The sequence below is a fragment of the Protopterus annectens genome, chromosome 1.part2 (assembly GCF_019279795.1).
Source record: "Protopterus annectens isolate FY-2018-M chromosome 1.part2, PAN1.0, whole genome shotgun sequence".
NCBI lineage: Eukaryota > Metazoa > Chordata > Ceratodontiformes > Protopteridae > Protopterus > Protopterus annectens.
This window is the reverse complement of record NC_056727.1, coordinates 603,750,469-603,772,305: the sequence shown is the minus strand read 5'-3', so window position 1 is coordinate 603,772,305 and position 21,837 is coordinate 603,750,469. Positions and strand designations below refer to the sequence as shown.

At 43.3% G+C, this 21,837-nt stretch overlaps 1 protein-coding gene across 1 annotated transcript in view; it reads left to right on the top strand.

Moving 5' to 3' along the window:
• Nucleotides 1–21,837, top strand: part of RMDN2 (regulator of microtubule dynamics 2) — a 1,837,333-nt gene that overhangs the window by 828,044 nt on the left and 987,452 nt on the right. Inside the window, exon 4 of the mRNA XM_044057972.1 lies at nucleotides 343–445. Within this exon, the coding sequence (XP_043913907.1) occupies nucleotides 343–445 (103 nt within the window). The remainder of the gene's footprint in view (nucleotides 1–342; nucleotides 446–21,837) is intronic.

Sequence of the window (21,837 nt, the reverse complement as noted above, 5' to 3'; positions counted from 1 at the left end):
TTAGCTAGGTCAGCTAAAACCTATTGGATGACGTCACTCTCATATTCCTTCTTGTTTCTTCTTTACAAGAGGGTTGAATAGAGATTATCCATCAGTCTTCACTGTGCCTGTGTTTTTTTTTATTAATTTTTTCACGCTACCTTGGCTGTGAATTAGATCATTTTTTGTGTTAGTAAGCTGTTTCATTTCATAGCTTAAAGGCAGTTTAATTACGTCTTTGTTGAAGTAAAATACTCACTTTTGTTATTATATTGCAATGTTTGCAGTTTATGGTACTAGTTAGATTATTATGTTAAATGTCTTGCAGGCAGCAATACAAATGTTTTGTTTTGTTTTATTTAGTATGGAAACCATTCAGACTTCTTATGGCGGCTGGCCCGTGCATATGGAGATATGTTCGATTTGGCCACAGACAAGGAGGAAAAGAAGACACTTGCAATGGATGGTGGGTTCCAGTCATTTATAAATGCAGTTTCTCTTAGGCACACTCTCAGACATACCATGTAAAAGCACGTCACTTTTCCGATATCTACTTTTAACTTTTATGTTAAAAAAAATGGATGTCTTATTTGTCAGCTTGTTGATGTGTGTAAGTTTATATAAGAACCTGAAGTTCTTTTTTTTCAGTTTAAGAACTATTTACTTATAGCCACAGGGTTTAGTTATTCATATGTAAGAGTAAATTGGATCCTTTCCCAGGATTTCTTTTTTCTTGGATTCCAAGAAATGGAACAAATTAACAAAGCTGCTAAAATGCTTTCTGGTGTAGCTGAATGTGTGTTGTGTGCTTGCCATGAAAATTCATTAAATGGATAGTTGAATCCTTACAGTATTTAGTCTTATAGGTATTAATCTTGCATTTCCACATACTTGTAAATACAGTACAGAGAATGTCCATAAATTAGTTTTGTAACTCAGCTTTCAGTGGTTTCACCACATTTATGGGGAGTGATTGATGTAGCACATGTTACCAATATATCCCTGGCAATAGTCATAAAAAAATCCAGTCAAAAGTTTCATTCCTTAATCAAGCATAACTGATAAGCTTGTGATACACAGTGGGATATATGTTATTTGCTGGCATAACAATATGAATAATTATGTCCTTTCTGTCAGTATTTTATAAAGTTTCTTGGGGTACTGAATTGTGGAAATAAGGTAAGTGTAATGTGGGATGATGGGAACAGTTTTAAGTAGGAGCCTCTGTCATACCCAAACCATTTACTGTCTGCTAATCAAGAAAGTAGAAGTCACTCACTGTTCCATACTGCATAAAAAACATATTTTGAAATTAGACGTTGACTGCTTGGTGTTCATTTCTGTCCATTTCTTTACCTTTCAGATAATCTGCAGAGCCTATTTCACCTATATCTTTTTTCACCGTTTTCCACACTGTGCAGGAATTTAATTTGTCTTTTTCATGCATTTGAGTTCTTTCCATTTATGATACTCAAACTCTTCAAGAATCCCAATTCAACCATCCACCACCCTTTCCATGAAAAAATACTACTTTTGTATCTTCCTTGAACCTGTTGTGTTGTACTTCAGATTTTATCCATTTATTTTCATACATGTGTTTTGAAAGTGTATACCCTCTTGATGATAACCTCTGCCTATCTCATTTATGACTGTATATATTATGCTCTTGTATTCTTTATTTTTTATGTCTTCTGCAGAAGGCCTTTTACCATATTTGTTGTTCTCTTCTACTGTGCATCTGACGTGACAGAAGCAGAAATCCAGAACTAGCCACTCAATTCCAGATGGGGTCTTACACAGAGGGATAAGAGCATCTTGTTTTTTGTTGTTGACTCCTCTTCCTGTGCCACTACTCCCGCTATCTTGTTTACTTCTTTGGCATACTACATACTTGTAGATAATTTTGTATGAGTACTTCTAGATCCCCTCTAGCTTTGTAATCTTTTTGCAGATAATTGCTTCACAGCAGCATCATTTCTCATTTTTACATTGAATTTAGGCATTTGTGTTTTAGACTATTCCTACAGTCTTGCTAACTAACTCTCCATTCATTGTTTGCCTTCTTGTGTAACAGACCTGCTGCATATCTTTGCATCATTAGCAGAAATCTATACTTTTCCTTCCAGAACTGTTGCAGTGTTACTTATGTAAACATTGAAAAGGACCGCTCTCAGCACCGGCCCTTGTGGAATCCCATTGGTAAATGAACTTTAATTTGAGTGGATTTCCTTTACTGTGGACCTCCGAGCCCTTTTGCCTAGCCAGTGTTATGCTGTATTACCTACTTGTGACAGAAGATGACAGGCTGTTTGTGTACTTTTCCCTGTATGTGTAGGAGGTGTCTTCCAGTTATATCTCCTTTACCCATTCTCTTAACCTACCACCCATTGTTTATCTTTTTGCAGGAATCTGCAGTCTGACAAATCCACTGTCCACTCAAATGATCTGTTCCATTTATCTACATGTTCTTCCGTGATAAAGTACTTTCAAATGTCTAGGATGAAGTTTGTGCCCTTAATGTAATAGGCATGCCCTGGATTCTATCTTCTGTTTTTAGCTGTATGCCATTAGATTGACCCCTAAATGTCTTGTGTGCCATTATCATGTCTTTCCCTTCTGTCCTATTCTCTGGGGAGAATAGATTTAACTCTCATAATTTCTCCTCGCGATACTTCTTTTTTTGTTCCCATTATTAGTCAGGTAGCTTTTCCTTTTCCCTTCTTTGTTAGCTCAATGCTCTTATTCATGTATTGACTCCAGAAATGAACCCAGGAATCCATCTGGGGCCTGACCAGGGATCTGCAGAAGAGTAATGCAGCTTTTCTATTTCTGTTCCTGTAAGGATATCGTACAACTTTCTCACTTTGTACTTGGTGAGTCATTTCTGCTGTCACTACCACACCAAACTCTTTTAGCTGATTTGTGCTTTTTAGGGCTACTGTTCTAGATGGTTCCCCTGTCTGGGGTTAGTAGGGCTTAGGTAGGGCCACCCTTCCCAATTAGAATCTCTGTCTTGGGTTATTACAGACAAGGTGAAATGCTTTACACTTCCTGCCTTAAAGTTCAAAGCCACTTCCCAGCTCATTCTCTCAGTTTCTTCAAGTTGCATTAAACACTCGCTCCCCTATAACTCACTGGCTCTTCTATCTTACTGCTATGCATAGATAGGCTGATCTTGTTTTCAGTGCCCTTTGTGATGTCACAGGTCCCATTACTGACTCTGTGGAACCCCACTGACCACTTCTCTTTCCTTTGACAATATCTTCCTAACTATTACTCTTTGCTTCTTGTAACCAAACCACCCTTCTTCCAAATTTTCCTGGTCCACATCCATTCAGTTTACATATCAGTGCACTGTGAGGGACTTTATCATAGTTTTTACTGAAGTCAAGGTATCCAGCATTGACTTTTTTCCCTTGTCAAGCTCTAGTATAACCCAGTCATAAAACGTAATCAGACTAGAATGACTTAACCTGTTTTTCTAGAAACACATTTGAATGTTTATCCCACAATCCCCAGTAGCTCACAATTCCAGCTCTCAGAATATAGATAGAGAGATTTGAATATCAATGTAATATGTTTTTTATATCCCTTCACAAGTGCACATTGTGCAATCCTTATGGATGGTGCACTTTTTATTGTACACCAGTGTTTCATTGTCATTCACTGCTATTCTAGTCAGCTTCACCCCCTTTTGACTGGTAAGAGATCATCATCTGTTTCCATTCTTCTGTTTCTTTTCCTAACACTCTCAGTTTCTTTTCATACTTACGCTTGCGATGTCTATAAATCTCTTGTCCAGCACCCTCTCTGGTACGTGCCCCTTGCTTTACAGATTCTGTTTCATGCAGTATGCTCAGTCTGACCGATGAGAATTGAGCTGCTCATCAGATCTGATCCACCTGTTCTGCTTATGCTCCCTGCCCAAGTTTATCAGAACTTCCATAATTCCCCTTGATGACTCTGTCCTCAGATTGTCTTTACTGCCCAAGCATTTTTTTAATTTATAACAGTTGTAAACCCTCCTTTCTTGGTCAGTTATAACTTCTTCTACTGTATCATTGTTATCTATTTAAAAACAAAAAAAGTTTCCCTCAACTCCGTTGTCGGCATTAGGAAAGGAGGCCTAATGTCCTGTGCTTGAACTCACTGCCTCAGACTTTATATATTCTTATTATTATTTTAAAAGTTTCTCTGTAATTTGCATACTTCTCTAATTGCTAAATAATTATAGCGCTATTGTAGCCATTTAATATTGTGTTCCCTCGCAGGCTGCCATGGAAATGGGCTTCAAGAAGTGTGGCCAGCATGGCCAGAAGATTCTGCCTAGCACACCCATGATCTTTGTATGGTGTACCTGGAGCTGGCTTGTTTATCAGTGATTGCACCATTTGCAAGACCTTTGAGCCTTGACCCCTCACCAGACACAAAAACAAATTTATACTGAAAATTCTCCTTCCACCTGAACCCCAATATGGCAGTGGGGACAAATCAGAGAAATGTAAGGAAAAAGATGGAGAGAGGACTTGAGCTAAAGGGAGAGAGAGAAAAAAAAGAATAGAAAAAGAGGAAATCTGAAGTTATAGGTCCTTCGTTGCACAGAAACTCCCAGTATAAGAACTGTGCATTCACCAACAGCACTGGCTTCAGTGCATTTGGCTACTCCTCCAGATGTTGTTCATTCTGGGTCATAGTAATGCAAGACAATTTGCCAATGAAATCCTTCAGCAGACACTCATCAGAAACAACACCATTCAACTTCCAGATTAACAGATCCTTCAGAAATGCAATAGATTTTGACTCAAATTGAATGATTAGAGTTCTGAAGGCTCATATCGAGATGTGTGTTATCCCATCCCTCTCAGGCTCCTGGGCTGATTGGGTTGACCCACATTTCCTTACACTGACTCTTTCCCTGGTCCCAGTTTCAGTACTAGTGGTTTTGGAGATGAGAGGTCAGCGGGAGTCTGTGTGTTTGGTACTGATCAGTGCTTCTACCTCAACAGAGACAACTATTCATACAACTGACTTGATGGTGAGATCTTCGATGTTAATGGAGTCTTGCAGCTGAAAGTTCATTGTCAGGTCTTTGGCATTATCCTTTACACCAACTCGTATGGTGTTGTTCTTGGAGTTGGAAACCTTGGCATTCAACATGATGGTCTGTTTTCAGTCTTGGAGCAATCTAGGTGTTAAGTGTTGGTGCTCTGTTCCCACTTCCGTAGGGATAGATGAGGCACTGGGTTGAGATCTCAGATAATGACAGACTCGAGGTTGACCTTCAGTTTTGTACATTGGATGATTGCCTCTTCTTAGAGAAGGTCTACAGAACTTCTGTCAGTGTCTGCTACAGTCCCTGGCACTCAACATTCAGTCCTTCAGACATCTCCTCAGTCGGCCCTAAGACAGAGAAGGATGGCAAGCCTCAAAAAGTCTCCACATGTTCAGACTGAGTCCCATGTTGATTAAAACAAGCTCCTTCCAGATATTCCCAGGAAAAGTTCATGCAAAAGGGGGTACATAGACTCCCTCCCCCACAGAGATGCTGTCCTCAGACACCAACTTGGATAATCAAGAGGGTTCTCATCCGCCCCCTCTAGAAGATCCTAGTTTTGTTAGAATCCTTTAATTAATGCACCAGAAGAGATTTGAGCCACTGACCTTCCCTGTCAGGATGAGAAGGTGGTGTGTGAGGTCCCTCCCACCACACCATCTTATAGATTTGGCAGCTAGGAGAGCATGGTAGCAACCTGATTCTGTTGAGGCTATGCCAGAAAGCCAGGGGAGATACTTTGCGCCTGTAAGGATAGGCAGCACTGGACCAAAATACCTCTAGTGAACTGCATGTTGTAGCAGCAGTCATCAAGAGAGAGCTGGCAAATGATGCACCTGCTGTCCACCCACCGAACAAAGATGCTAGAGCACTGGACAGAATGGGAAGTGCACGTATATCTCAGATACATTTGTGCTGAGAGCTTTATACTATGCTACAGTTAAATCTGTTTCCAAAGAGATTTAGTCGAACTAGCTTTAAGCTGTTAGCAAAAGCCACCGTTTTCTGAGTCCAGGAAACAATTCAAGACTCATGTGGGTATGATGTTAAATATCTCCAGTTTCTTCATGCAACTGTCAACACAGTGAGCCAATGGAGCAGCCAGAGTGGAGGGGGCAGACGTTGCCATGAGGCTTTATGCCTGCCTTTGTGATTTTGGGGATAATTTTAAGGCATTGTTCACCAATGCCCCTTATCATAAATCCTCTTTATTTGGACCTATGTTAAAAGACAAGCTGCTGAGGAGTGAGCAAGAAGGGAAGACATTGTCTGCCATAGGTATTCAGTTTGAGATTTCTCAAAGATCCTAAAAAAGAAATCAGAAGGTGTCTAAGTTCTCATGGCTTCAAAACCCCCAGTGGCAACCTTTGATTTGTCCTTTGACAGGGGGTGGTCATGGCAGAGATGACCCCTTCAATGGACAGTGACCCGGTGGTAGAGGAGGTCCAGAAATACTAGAGATTTAGGGGGTCACTTTTCATGCAACAATCCTAAAATCCTTTCATGCTTGATTAACTGCTCCCCTCTCGGGAGAGTTAGTGGTCTCTTGTTTTTCCACTAAGGTGTATAAATGGCCATTATACGAGACACGTAGGTGAAATAAATCATATCCAGAGGTTATATTATTATATGATACCCTTTTCCCACTCTGCCCCCTATCAATTATTACCATTTCCAAATACCCCCTCCCCCAACCAGAGCAAAATGTCAAAAATAGAGGTGTCTCTATATCAGCTGTTCTCTGTTGCCATTGTATTTCTGCCTTCTTCTGTGCCTTCACAAGTTTGTCTGCCAATTAATTTCTGGTGGGATAGTTGAATTTATTTAATTGTGTCTGTTGCTGTAGCTTCCACTGTGCACAGCCCTCGCAACAAAAGCTTGTACTTCTCCCTCTGTATGGAACCTGTGTCTATTCCCCTTTTATACTAGAGTAAAGATGGCAGGATAGTTAATCCATGCAGCACCATGTCAGCCATTTCTTTTGTTAGTTTATGCAATGAATTACCTGTGCTCCGTCTTTGCAAACATACCATTAAAGGTGACACTTTACATGTACTGGCCTGTCTCATAATATGGGTCTCAGCTGTCGTCCTGTTGTACCTCTCATTCTGTCAACTCTGTTTATGCTTTCTATTGTCAGTTCTTGTAATCTGGGTAACTGAAATTTTGTTTCCAGTAACTCTAGCAGCAGTTTTTCTGGTTCTTTTTTTACAGGACTTGCCCTATTACTTGTATTTTCCTTATGTTGTTTCATCTTGATCTGTTTCCTGTGCCATCCAGTTTTCCTGTTTACCATTGTAACTTTTTGTCTATTTCTTATAGGTTGGTACTAGGCTATAGGGCCTGTACAAGCCTAGCCAAAACAATTCCCTGGCTATTTCTTCCCAAAGTATTTACTTTCAGCTTTCTGTTGTGTTCCTGCACCTCTGGTCGTAGCGCTGCTCTATACTCCTCAAAATACTGGCTTATTTCTTTCAATTTACTCACTTTTCTTTCTTGATTGCTTATTGTTTCCATCATTAGGCCTACATTATCAATAACTACCTTCAGCATTTGGAACCATTTACAAAGACACTGTTTTTGTGGATCTGCTTTAAACTGCCAGCTGCTGTTCCATTTTCTCCTGGTTCTTCATCCTGTGATTTTTTTTTGTTTGTGAACTGTTTGCTTAACTACTTTTTGCTGACCCTTTGTCCAGTCTTGTTAGGCTCCCTGGCAACCTCCCCCACTTATCCTGTAGTTTGTTGTACTCTTGGAAACTAGTTATCATTTCTCTTAATATTACTTTCATGACTTTGCCTGCTACCATGGTCAGTACCATCTCACTTTGTGGAGTGGAACTTCTCTGGCCACCCTCCAGTCGTCTAGAATCATGACTCTGCTGAGTAACTGTTTGAAGAGTTATATAGTGGGATCTGTAAGTATGCTTCATAAATTCTTTAGAACTGGTGATGTGGTATGGCAACAAAACCCTGCACCTTTTCTTCCTTTGACTTCTGGAGTTTCGTTTTGTATCTCCTTTGGTTTGTGACTGGCCCTCAGATGTCATCCCACTTTCTCTTTTCCCTCTGCCATGTACATTGCTTTTTCTTCTGAAGATGAAAAATAATCTACTGATAATTTCTGTCTTTTCTCATTATATACCTTCTACATATTCTACATATTAACCAGTCATTGCAGCTCTTTCTTTCCCAATTTATCTAAAGAATCCTTTCTTCTTTTCCTTTATTCCTTCTGCTGGAACTTTCTTTAAATGTAATCCTTTCTTGTCTTCCATTTCATTGTTCTTCCTGCTGGATCTTTCTCTAAATTTACCTTTACAACCTTGTACCTGTCTTCCTCATATTCTTCCTACACTACTGTCCTGTCTCCTTTAACTCATGACATGCCCTTTCCTTTGTGTGGACTGTGCCCTTAACTTCCCAGTTGAACCACTTTGTCCTGTTTATTCTTCCTGTATAACTTTGTGTTCCTCTTTATCTGTGTCCATAGGGTTTTCTAATGTCATATTTTAGTATTAGAAAGTAGTCTGCCTTTCTTTTGTCTCGCCTTTAATTTTGTTTGCTTGTGGCCTCCTTTTACTGTTGCTGCATTGGAGCATTGCTTTGCCAGTTTTGGCAAGGATTAGTTTTACTGCTAGGTCTTGTTCCGCCCTCATCCTTGCTAAGTACCCTGTTCAGTATTTTTACTCTTCTGTTTACTTCCCTAATACATTACTGAATCCCTAGACATGTGATACTTCCACTATTTCATTATTTACCTTTGACTTCGATGCAGCAATGCAGCAGTTTGCTTAAGAGATTAAAGTGTCCCATAACAAATTTCTTTATTCCTCCCCCAGCAGTAGTTTGCTGTTCTGTCTTTCACCACCTGATAGTTGATATATGTAAGCACTAGCTCGCTCTCTGTTCCTGTTGCTATAACTGCTAGACTACTAATTTCTGGTAATCCTCAGAGTACTCCTTTCCTTGATCTGCTCTTTTATCTTCAAGCTCCTTGCATCTCATGCTGTGCCTAATCTTTGCCTTTCTGACCTGCCTAAACAACTAATATCCTAGGATTCCATCCCAGTCGCTTTCTTTTTTTTTTTTTTTATTGATGTAAAAATTTGAAGCAGCAAAATACATAGGCAGCCCTTTTGGGTACAGACCTACTGTAATGCTGTTTAATGAATTGGAGAAATGAACTAGTGTATGACATGCAGTTTGTTCAACATGTATACATCAAAATACAGTGACAAATAGTGTCAACATTTTCAAAGAAATGGAGTAAGATGTACAAAGTGTTTAGGACTTTCTCAGCCATTCATAGTATCAGTGTGTATTATGTCCTAGTCCAACAATCACATCCCACCCTGAGAGATTACAGGCTTAGGTACTGCTGTATTAAAGCCCTGTCCTGACCCAGTAGACCTAAGATCAAATGTGAAGGTGAACATGGTTATCCCATAATAAACCTGTATTAGCTGCATCTTACTTAACAAGTCATACTTACAAATGCGACCACTGAGTATTCCATGCACCTCTCTCTGATTTAGTGAATGCTGTCCTAAGTGACTGCCCACCCATAAAAACTACTTCAGGAATACCACAGACTCCCAGCTTTTTTTTTTTTATTAATAACACCCCCCCCACACACACACAATTTTAGGCTTAATCCTAATTGCTACTATGTCTCTAAACTAAATATCATACTTTTCCTGCTGACTTCTCCTTCAGTACACCGTGTCACAGCTAACCTTCTTTCCTTGTATTCAGATGCAGTGCTTTTACTAGTTTCATCACCTACTTCCATCATCTTTAACCACTAGCCCTGCCTCTTTCCTGCATTTCACTGTCTCATACTACATTCAGCCTGCTACCAGCCCTATATCCAAACCTTCCTGTCTGGGTCATCACCCCACCCCTTCCTTTCTCTACACCAAAAAGTCATAAGCACCACATTTCTTAAAGTACTCTAATTTATGATTTCTTATCATACAAATCACCTCTTCCCATATCCTGTTTATCTGTGCATAGTACCACCACTGTTAGTAGATATTCACCCCTACATTACCACACTCTCAGAACTTGTATGACTCTTCCTTTACAATCTCATTGGAGTCCTGTGCCATTTGTGCACAATATTCTTTCTAAATCGCTCATTGAACCTACTTTCACTGCCCTGTATGTATCCCCAAAGTACTTGCCTAAACTATATTTTCACTCCATGTTGTCATCTCTTTTACCCATCTTTTTCATAAGCTCTGCATACCTCTGCCTTATTCTAACTCTCCAAACCCTAAACTCCCTGTATGTCTTACTGTTTATACTCTTTACTGGAACCATTCGGGTCTCTTTTTTGAACCATTTTCCTGTACTAGCTCCCATTTTCTCCTAGCACTAGAGCTGGAACTACAAACTTTTGGACCATGAGTTTGTGTAGAGTGCCCCCCCCCCCCCAGGCTTGCCAGATGATTACATGTGAACAGTGGGACACAGGGAGGTTTGCTCAAATGTATAACATCACAATTCATATGTCAGATATATGACATCACAGTAAGTGTGGCTAAAACTATACTGCTGTGAGGTTTGTCGGCTATGAGTCCCCCAGAAACCATTATGTACTAGGTTCTCTGTTGTGCATTTTATAGCTGTTTTGAACCTTTTGATCCATGCATGTGATGTAGTCCTCATTAGTGTTTTATAAAATACTTTGTAACATTTACTAAAGCTTATTAGTTGCTTGAAAACAAGCTAGTGTGACTATGAGAAATGAGGAATAACATTACAACCTTACTAGTTCTAAATGTGTATTATATTATATTATATTATTTTATATGATATTATTTTAATTATTTATTTTTATTTTATTTTACATTTGATGACCGGGAAAGTCCGACTGGACACAGGTCCATTTTCAGTGGAGGCCCGGATAGAAAAGCTCCACATATAAAACATAAACAAAAACAGTAGTACATTCCTATACAGTCATATTGAAACATATTTAACATTTTTACATAGGTGAAGTATAACAAAAAACCTTCTGAATAACATTGTTTGGAAAAATAAGTAATTTAAAAACCTTGTTTGTTAAGAATGAAGTAGTTAATAGATAAGTGGTGAAGGTTCTGCAGAATCATAGCAGTACTGAAAGGAAAGTGAGTTAATCTGGGGGGTCACAAGGGCACAGCCAATTGGTAGAGTAGTGGGTGTTAAGTAGTTTCTTGAATAGTGAGACAGAGCTGGTAGAAGTTATGTGCTTTGGGAGTGAGTTCCAAAATATAGCTATTGTACAAGCAAAGAAAGCTCTGCCTGCTTCATTCTTGTGTTTGACGACAGTTGTGAGATTTTTCTCTGTAGATCTTACGGGTGGTGGTGTAGGTGGTGGTGTAGGGCTGTATTAGTTCCTGTAGCGCTGGAGTTTTGTCAGGGTGGTAGTACAGTTTATGGGCTATGAAGAGTTGTGTAATTAGTAGTAGTTGGGGTAACTCAAGCCAGTTGAGCTGTTTGAGAGAGAGACAGTGATGGGATCTATATGAGGCGCCAGTGGCAAACTTAGCAATCTTGTTATAGCAAGATGCAATTTTGTTTTGTTCACTTTGGCGAAGATTAGTCAGGATTGGAGAGGCGTACAGTAGGGTGGATAACAGGTGAGTTCTTGCGACAGCAGCTTTGGTATAGCTTGTCATGAATTGCCTGTTCCTATACAGGAGACCCAGTTTTTTGTTTACTTTTTTGATTGTTTGTGCTATGTGCATGTCAAATTTGAGATTGTTGTCAATTACTACTCCTAGGAGTTTGGTGTGTGTTGTTGGGGTGATAGTGGTGTTGTCCCTAGATTTTATGGTGAAGTCAACATTTGGTGGAGAGGATCTACCAGGACTGAAGAGAATAAGTTTTTTTTTTTTTTTAGGGTTTAGAAGTTTAATGCTAGAAAACCATGTTTCAGCCAAAGTAAAGTTATCCTGTGTTATTGTTTGAAGTTTGCTTAAGGTTGGGGCGGCACATATGGTGGTGTCATCTGCATATTGCACTATAGAGGCAGAGGGAGAAGAAGCTGCTATCTGATTTGTATGTAAAGAGAAAAGTAGATGCCCAAGTATTGACTCTTGTGGAACTCCTATAGTTACAGGTAGAAGGGGGGATAGTTGGTCCTGCCAAAGCATTGCTTGTTGTCGGCCAGATAGATAGTTATTGAACCATGATATGGTGACGGAGTTTATGTTGAGGGTAGACAGAGTTTTGAGAAGTATGTTGTGGTTGACCATATCAAAGGCTTTAGATAAGTCTAAGAATACAGAAGATACAAAAAGGCCTTTGTTTCTGTGGGAATTGACTATATTGGTATAAGACAGTAGGGCTGTTGTGGTACTATGGAAAGACCGAAAACCATGTTGGGATGTTGATATAAGGCTATTTTTAGGAGGTATTGCATTAACTGGGAATGTACTACCCTTTCTAAAATTTTTGATAAAGGTGATAAAATTGCAATTGGGCGGTAGTTGGTCTGTTCAAGGGAGTTGCCACCTTTGTGGAGTGGAATAATATGAGATATTTTCCACGGGTTAGGTACTTTACATTCAGATATGGATCTGTTTATGAAGATAGATACAGGGTAGGATATGGTTTCAGTTGATAGATGATGGAAATCAGCTGGGGGTTTGTCAGCAGATAGTGTGGTAGGTTTTAATTTTTTAAGGAGTTTAGTAATAAGTTGAGTGGCTGCTGGAGACAAGGAGAAGCTAGATGGAGACTGTTTTTTAGTAGGGGTAGTGGGGGTTAGAGAAAGGATGGGGTTGGTGGTGCTATTTAGGGTATTAGAGAGAGCTTGTACTGTTTCAGTAAAGAATCTATTGACTTGTGTTGGGTTATCCTCATTGTTGGTTGCTAATATAGGTGTGGGAGTGCTGGTTTTACCTGGGTGCAATAATTTATTTATAGAGGCCCAGAATTTCGGAGGGTTATTAGTGTGTCTTTCTTGTAAAGTTTTGTAGTATTTGGCTTTATCAAGTTTAATGAGTTGTTCGGTCTTATTACGGAGTGCAGAGTAGTTTTGTTTTGAGGTAGTGGTTCTCAGTTGATGATATTGAGCCCAGGCTCTGTCTCTATCTTTCATTAAGGCTTTAGTCTCTTTTGTTAACCAGGGGGCATAGTTTGTTTTAAGTCTGATAGTTCGGGCTGGTGCATAATGGCTCAGGACATTGAGAAAGGTGGAGTTAAAGTAATCTACAGCTTCATCAAGGGGTAGATGTTTTAGGGGGGACCAATTACAGTGTTTGAATTCGTTGTTTAGGTCCTTAGCTTTGAAGTTCTTTTTGTTATGAACTATTCTAAGGGTGGATTGGCTAGAATGGTAGGATTTATTCCTAATAAGATATGTTGGTTGGTGGTCACTCAAGCTGTCTGGTAGGCAGTCTGATTGGTATGCGAAGGAGAGGTCAGACAGAAGTATCCAGTCTAAGATGGAATGACGATTAGATTTTTTATCGATTCTAGTTGGGGTTTCTATGATTTGTGTAAACCCATGAAGATTAATATGGGTAGAGGGGTTGTATTTGGTACAGTTAGTCCAATCTATGTTAAAATCCCCTAGGAGTATGGTCTCTTGTGGGTGGGAGATAGCCATCCAGGATAAAAGGTTATCCATGGTGGCAATGTTGTTTCCTGGTGGGATGTAGACACCTGCTACAACTATATGTTTGTTAGAATTTATTTTTAATTTAGCAATAATGAGTTCAGTATCATTAACTTCTAGGGGGGAGTAGCTAACTTGTTCCAATATAAGATGATTTTGATACATTATGGCTACACCTCCTCCTTTTTTCCCTGTTCTATCCTTCCTTATAATATTGTAGCCAGGGAGTGTAATTTCATTATCGTGATGTTCTGGTTTAAGCCAGGTTTCTGTGAGTATGGCTAAATCTGATTTATAAAAGGCCAATAGGGCATGGAGGTCTTGAACTTTGCTAAGTATACTTCTAACATTTATGTTTCAGAATAGAAGAGAGTGGTTTGTCCTGTTGTTGAGAGGATTTGATTGGTTTAGGTTTGTATGGGGAGAACAGGTGGGTCCTGGGTTAGGATGTATATCACTGCAGCAAGTGAGTTTTTGGGATAGAATTAGATAGAGCTTAAGTAGTTTATGTAATATTTTATTTTGTTTTTGGGACGAGTAGGGGAAAATGTTATTGATTGTTTTATTATTTATGTAGGAATTTTGATGGGTTGGGGCAAGGTTGTATGGAGATCGTGGGAAATGTTTTAGTCTTAGTGAATTGGTTATAGTGTTGGTTTGCCCCTGAGTTGAGCTGGTGAAATCTTCTAGTTGTGTGTGGTAGGATGTGAGTATGGAAAATGAGAGAAGGAGAAGCATAGTTACTATGTAGAGTGCTACTTTTGGATGTAGGAAGGGCATTGTGTGTTTTAGTTGTTCCTATTTTATGCAACTTTTAGTGATAGGAGGGGCGGGGTGTGTTAGACCTAAGACAAAGGTGCAGTTGGAGGGAGTTTGAGATAAGGGTGTGTTGGGAAATTGTTGGTGTCACCTGATTGGTGGAATGGGTGTGTTGTCTTTGATGGGAGGGGTTTAGCAGGTATAAGTGTAACTTGCACTGGGGGTGTGTGGGAATGGGGGTAGGGTAGAGAGCAGAGTGAGCCCGCAGGGCGAACGAAGCGGGAAAGAGCCGGGCCGAGGAGGTAGAGGTCAAGGTAAGGGAAAAAAGAACAATCAGTCAATGTGAAGAAATTGAGTGTTAGGCATAAGATAAGGGTAAAGAGAAGTAAGAGTAGTTAGAGAAAAGTGTAGAAAAAGTTACTGAAAAAGACTTAGAGTAAGATATATTGTGAGCCACTAAAGGGTTTACTATGGGATACTATACGTGATGGAATATCAGCTAGATAGAAGTTTAATTATTTAATTAATGCAAAATTCTAGGATAAACTAGGGTGAAACAAAGAAGATTTCAGAGAGAAATCTAACTTTTGTAGTGTATCTAGTCTAGAAGGGCTAAGTGTGAGGAATACACAGGAGAAAGGGTAGTTAGGTGGGTTTGGTAGCTGAAATGAGAAAAGAGGGATAGCACTGCCTCCTAGTGGCAAAACCTTGCAATGTCACTATGGTGGAACCAGAGAATAGCAGAAAAAAGGAATGAACAGAAATGGGGGGGGGGGCAACGTAGAGAAAGGGATTCTAGCTGGAAACAGGCTGCTTAGAGAACATGTGGCTGAGCTCTGTACTGGGGCAATACTGCTGCAATTAGTTACAGTTCTGATACATACACTCAACAGTACTGAATGGAAGTTGAGCAGTTCAAGGTTTGATTGTTCTCTTTGGCGATCTTTCTTAAAAAAAGAGGATGTAGCAGGGATCCTTGAAGCTATTTCCAGGGCAGGATATTCAATACAGTGGTGAGAGGCCCAAGTAGCAGGGATTGCAGCAATATTTGGCTGTAATGAAGTATAAGCTAAAGAAAATGGTTACTGATTAGTTACAGATTTAGTGGGAGAGAAGATATATACTGCAGGTAGGTTAGCTATTTAAATGTGTTGCAGTTCCCTTGAGTTAAGTGCGTATAAGTGGTGCATGGGTTAGGAGGGAGGAGAGTGAAAGGGGAAGACACTGAAGGTGAAACAGAACAATGTGGCACTTACAATATTACACAAATATATTAAAATGCAATTGGCAGTAAAAAATAACATACATTGCAGTTGTAGCATCACTTCTGGTATCAGGCTTCCAGTAACAGAGTGTTAAATAGCAAAAAGCTGTTTGAATGACATTAATTCATTACATTAAATAGCAAAAAGCTGTTTGAATTGCATTAGTGCACAATTAGAATCAGGAAAATAGTACTAAGAACAACACTAACACCACAAGGAATAATTGGAGTCTAGCCCAACAAACGGAAGCTGCGAGTGCAAGCTTCCAAGCTGCACTATAAAGGGATTTAATACGAAATGGAGTAGTGGCACTATAGTGTTGATATTTGTTGACAATCAGAAACTACCTCAAAAAGTGAAAGAACGGAAGCTGTGATTGCAGCAAGCTTCTAAAACGCTACCAGACTGGGGATTTATTCCTAAGTCTTATGGTGGTATTATAGCGTTTAGATGTAATGGCAGACACCATACAATGGCAGCTAACAAATGCTAAAAAGAACTATTATTTGTTTGTGCCCTAATTATTGGTAGTACAGAATGGCCACAATATAGAGTGAGATAACATATAATCTGAAGTAGTTAACTTCATTTGTGCAGCAACATATGGGCTTTGGATCTGACCTCGGATCTGAGCCGGCAGTTTTCAACAGCTTTAGATCCGAGCTCCAAGCTTCTCCCACTACCCATAATCCCCTGCCAACCCTGACTGACCCCAGATCTAGTTTGCCGCTGTTTACCTCAGCAGTTTGATCCTGAGTTCCAGGCGTTTCAAACTCTATTTGTGAGAAAAATTTAACTTTCTGCCTTTTTTTCTTAAATTTTTAGTGTGAGTGTTTGTTCAGGTCCTGTTTTTCACTAAAAGTCTCTTAGTTTACTTTATATTTTTTATATTTAACCTCCCCCTTCCTTCGTGGTTCCGTTAGAGTTGTGTGTGTGTGTTTGGGGCCTAGCGTGTGTGGTTTTACTCTTTTAGATAATATGTCTGAGGCCCCAAAGCCGATGTTTTCTAAGTGCACCGAGTGTGGCCATAAGCTGTCTCCAGCGGATGGCCACACTCGGGGTGTATTGTGCCTTGGGGTTGAGCACCTCTCTTCTGGTTGTACCATCTGTGCGGCATTCAACCCCAGGGCACTCAAGGACCGGAGGTCTAAGCTGATTCTGGCGGGTCTTCTGCCCCCGGATTCGGCTTCTACCTCCGGTCCTCCAGTGGCTCCCGCTGTGGCTACGGCGGCTGCCACTCCTGCTTCCCTCCCCCCGGCCGGGACTCAACCTCCCGCCTTAGGCCCGGAGGAGAGGGAGGCTAGGAAAGAGAAAAGGAGGGAGAAACACCACAAGCGGCGGGCCGAGGCCTCCGCTTCAGCTCCCCCAGCTAAGCGGTTTTCTCCCTCCAGGACTTCTGGGTCTCCTCCTTCTCGGATCCGGTCCCCATGCTTTTCACCAGGTCCTGAGGAGGAGGAGACCCGATCTCCTTTGAGGTCATCGAGGCGACACTCCCGTCCCGCCTCGGTGGCCTCGTCGAGATCAACCCGTAGTCTCATGGATGCAGATTTGGACCGGATGATGAGAAGATTCCTCCAGGCCCAACTGCAGATGGGAGTGCTCCTGCCTCCCCCCCCCCTCCGGGGTGGAGCTCGACCCCCTTCTTTGCCCCGATAGCTCCTTCTCCATCCCGTTTCCTGGGCTCGGAGTCTTCGGAGCTGGGCAGCCTTGGAGCCGGGGGTGTGTCGGCGCCGATAGTCTCAGGTACTTCGGCGCTGACACTTCCCTCGAGTCTGTCGGGTCCATTTTCTTTGGACCCGAGCTCTCGGAGCCGAGGGCTGAGCTTCGGATCCGGGGGTATCGGTATGCCTTCGGCTAAGTCCAGGTCGGAGCATGCTGGTCCGTCGGATCCGATCGTTTCAGCGCCGCCCCCGATCCGTCCATCGGAACCGAGTGAGGGTCTGCTTTCGGATCCCAGAGAGAGAGCAGCTTTCCCTCGGCATTCGACGTGGTGGAGAGGGCCCTGTCGAGAGACTCCAGGCCCCCAGCCCTTGCCACGGCTCCACCCTGCACTCCTTCTCTGTTGGGTCCGACTTCCATTACCCGGCCCCAGGGACAGCCTGCTCTGATGTCCCAGGTCATTCCCTTGGAACAAGACGTGGCTGGTGAGACCTACTCGGACAGCCCCCCCCCGAGGAGGTTCCTCACAAGCAAAGGTGCAAAAGGAGGCACCTGGACTCCCCCGAGTCCTTGACTGAGGACACGGATTTGGAGGAAGGGGAAGGCTCCTCAAGATCACCCCCCGAAGATGTCCCATTTGGTGACATCATGGAGATGCTTAGGATAAGGGGGGGTGGTCTGCCCCAAAACCTACCTCGGACGAATCCGTGTTCCTGGAGGCGTTTGAAGCAGGCCCGTCTACCAGGGCATGGAAGGAGCCAGACACTGTGGAGCCAGTCCCCAAGTGCCCAGACAAAATTCTTAGCCCACCCTCTGACAAGTCCCACTGGAGTAAGGGTGCCCCTGTAGATGCCATGTTGGTGGCGGCGGCCACCAAGAGGGAACTAGCTCAGGAGAGTCCCTTGGTTCATCCCCCAAGCAAGGAGTCTCGGTCGATGGACCGTCTAGAGAAGCGGGTGTTTAGTTCGGCTACCTTCTCTGTGAGGTCGCTGAACTACATGGCACATGAGCTTTGATTGCAGTGGGACCTTATCAAAGAATACGCTGCGTCACCCCCAAGTCCATGTCGGCAGAGGACAAGCAATTGCACTCCACCTAGATGGCCACTCTCCGATCCATATCTAACACCTCTATGTGGCTACTGTCCCATGCCATGGAAGGAGCCGCTAGAGCCAGCGGAGCTGGCCTAGTCATGAGGCGTCAGGCCTGGCTCCGGCACTGTGATTTCGCGGAACCCTTCAAGGCGTCTTTTGCTAATGCCCCTTTCGATGGTTCTGCCCTTTTTGGCAAAACCGTGCGAGATACCTTGGTCCAGACCGAGAAGGACGGGAAGACTGCCGTTGGAGTCCGCTTCTCTGCTCCCCAGAGGTCCTTCTCTAAGAACCAGTCCCATCCTGCTCCGGACTCCCAGACCTTCCGCAGCAGAGGAGGGCAGGGTGGATGCCGCCCTAGAGGCAGAGGGGGCCCGTGGAACTTTGGATCCAGAGAACCCTTCTCGGACCAACCCACGCAACACCCCTGAGGGGTTGCCCGACTGCTCCACTCTAGAGGCAGTTGGGGGGCGTTTCTCGAAGCACCTAGCAGCTTGGGAGTCCATCACCACAGACCGCTGGGTGCTTCGCATCATATCCAGAGGATATCAGATTCCCTTTTCTCGTTACCCACGCAGCCCCAGATACCTCCCCGATGTCCCACCCGATCAGAGGGAGGCCGCAGCAACGGAAATCCAACAATTGCTGGAAAAAAGAGCCATCCAACACGTCCCCTCAGACCAGTGCAGGTCCGGGTTTTACTCCAGGTTCTTCTTGGTGCCAAAGAAGACGGGGGAATTAAGACCAATCCTCGACCTCTCTTCCCTGAACCTGTCAGTAACCAAAGAGAAGTTCTGCATGGTCACTCTTCAATCCATTCTCCCCCTTTTGCAGGAGAACCAATGGATGTGCTCTGTAGACCTCAAGGATGCGTACTACCACATTCTGATGGACAGGCGATCCAGGAGGTTCCTCCGCTTCCGGCTAGGAGCCAGTCATTTCCAATTCAGGGTCGTCCCCTTTGGTCTCACCACAGCCCCCAGGGTGTTCACCAAAGTGTTAGCCATGATAGCGGCCCACCTGAGGCTCCAGGGAATTCAGGTCTTCCCGTATCTGGACGACTGGCTCCTGACCGCCCCGACAAGGCATCTACTCTGTGCAGCCAGAAACTACTTTCTTCGTCTAGCTCCCCGGCTGGGGATCACTATCAACATAGAGAAGTCATCTCTTATTTCGACTCAGACCATAGACTTCATAGGGGCCAGATTAGACACAAACAAACTCCTAGCTTTCTTGACCACAGACCGGCTACGAACCCTCAGGCTACACATGTGGGCCATTCTACAATCTCCAGCTCTTCCGGCGGAATTGGTCCTGAGGGCTCTTGGCTCAATGGCGGCGGCAATCAACCTATTGCCAATGGCACGTTTGAACATGAGGGTCTTACAATGGACCCTTCAGGTCCAGTGGTCCTTTCTTCAATATCCTCTGAGCCATCCTATTCCCCTCAGCAGGGCTTGCAAGAGGGCCCTCCTATGGTGGCTCCAATCTCCGGACCTCCAGCAAGGACGCCCCTTTTCTATACCCCCTCCCCTAGCCACGGTGACCACGGACGCCTCCTGCCTCGGGTGGGGGGGCATTGTTCGGGCAGGACAGTCCAAGGCACGTGGGACCTCACGGAGACCTCACTGCATATCAACGTCCTAGAGATGAGGGCAGTGCTGTTAGCGTTGCAAGCACTTCAGGACCTTCTTCCTGTAGGAACGATTGCAATTCAGACGGACAGTGTGTCTGTTGTCTGGTACATCAACAAACAGGGGGGAACCAGGTCTTACCCACTCTGTCGAGAGGCCTTGAGGGTGTGGGAATGGGCAATCTCCACCAACCGCTTTCTTATAGCAACGCATATTCCGGGATGGTCCAACATCCTAGTGGACAAACTAAGTCGCACCATCCTGTTGCCTCACGAGTGGTCTCTGAATTCCGAGATAGCGAATCGGATTTTCGCCAAATGGGGTCAAACCTGTTCCGATCTCTTTGCCACTCCCTCGAACACAAAATGTTATGACTACTTTGCTCTCATTTCCCCCTCCGGGGAACCCCCGAGAGACGATCTGGTGCATGCTTGGCCTCCCGGTCTACTTTATGCTTACCCTCCACTTCCTCTGATGCTGAAGTTTCTTCAGAAAGCCAGCCGGTTGGGGAGCAGGATTATCCTCATTGCCCCATTCTGGCCTCATCAAACCTGGTTCCCTTACCTTTGGTCTCATCTGGTGAATCCTCCTTGGATTCTGGATCCCCGCCCGGATCTAATATCCCACCCCCTAGATCTCCCAGTCCCGAACCTGGGCAATCTCAAGCTCACAGCTTGGCTGCTCCAGTTCCACTCGTAGCTAGGACTCCCGGTATCTCTTCCCCCGTTAAAACTATTCTAGTAGCAGCACACAAGCCTTCTACTAGAAAGATCTATGGTAGCAAATGGAAACATTTCTCCATTTGGGCGGAACGTCAAAATTTGGATCCTTTCACAGCTCTCTTGCCCGCTGTATTAGACTTTCTGTCAGGGCTGTTTCATCAGGGGGCTAGCTCCTCCACAGTTAAGGTTCAACTAGCAGCTATCTCCCATTGTCACGTGGGAAATGAACTGGGCCCTTTGATCACCACGAAATTGTGTAAGACCTTTTTGAAGGGCACCTTTCTGCCCAGACCTCCAGTGAAGGATGTAGTCCCTCCTTGGGATTTAATGCTGATGCTTCAGGCCTTGACAGCTCCCCCATTTGAGCCTGCAGCTTCAGTAGATCTTAAATTCTTGTCATGGAAAACGGCGATGTTCTTCGTTTTCCATTGCTGCAGTCCTTACTATTGGGTATAGTCCGCATCCAGTCGGCCCGAATACCAGAGTATAAGGCTGACGTCGGTCAGGCGCCGTCAGGGTACTAATGCGCATGACCGCGTCATATCCTCAGTCTTTTGCGTGGTCCGATGCAGAAGCAGTTTGTGCAGGTTGGCGTTCTGAAATATTTCGAGCGGAGTTTCAGACCGAATCAGAGTTGAACATTTTGGTTTTCTTGCCTCAGTATTTAACCGGATGTCAGAAAAGTGAATAACTGTATTTCTTGTGGGAAACAAATACCTCATAGGGATTACCATACATTGTGTATACCTTGTTTAGGGCCTGAGCACGGCGTTGTTGGTTGCCGCTCTTGTGCTAGGTTTAACAAACGCACTATTAAGAGGAGGTTAGACTGTGCCAGATTAGTGTTTGGGAAGCGTTGCAATTATAAAATGCCGTCGGATGCTCAAGCGCAAGGACAAAACAGCGAAGCCTAGGGTTGATGAACCGGCAGTCGGTTCTTTAGGTGGCTCAGTGGAGCCAGAGGTTTTGCCAGGAGTTTCTATGGAGTCTCAGGCAGAAACTTTACTGTTACAGGATGTACCCTCTCAAGAGGCAGGCCAGGCTGAGGGGCTTCTCAGG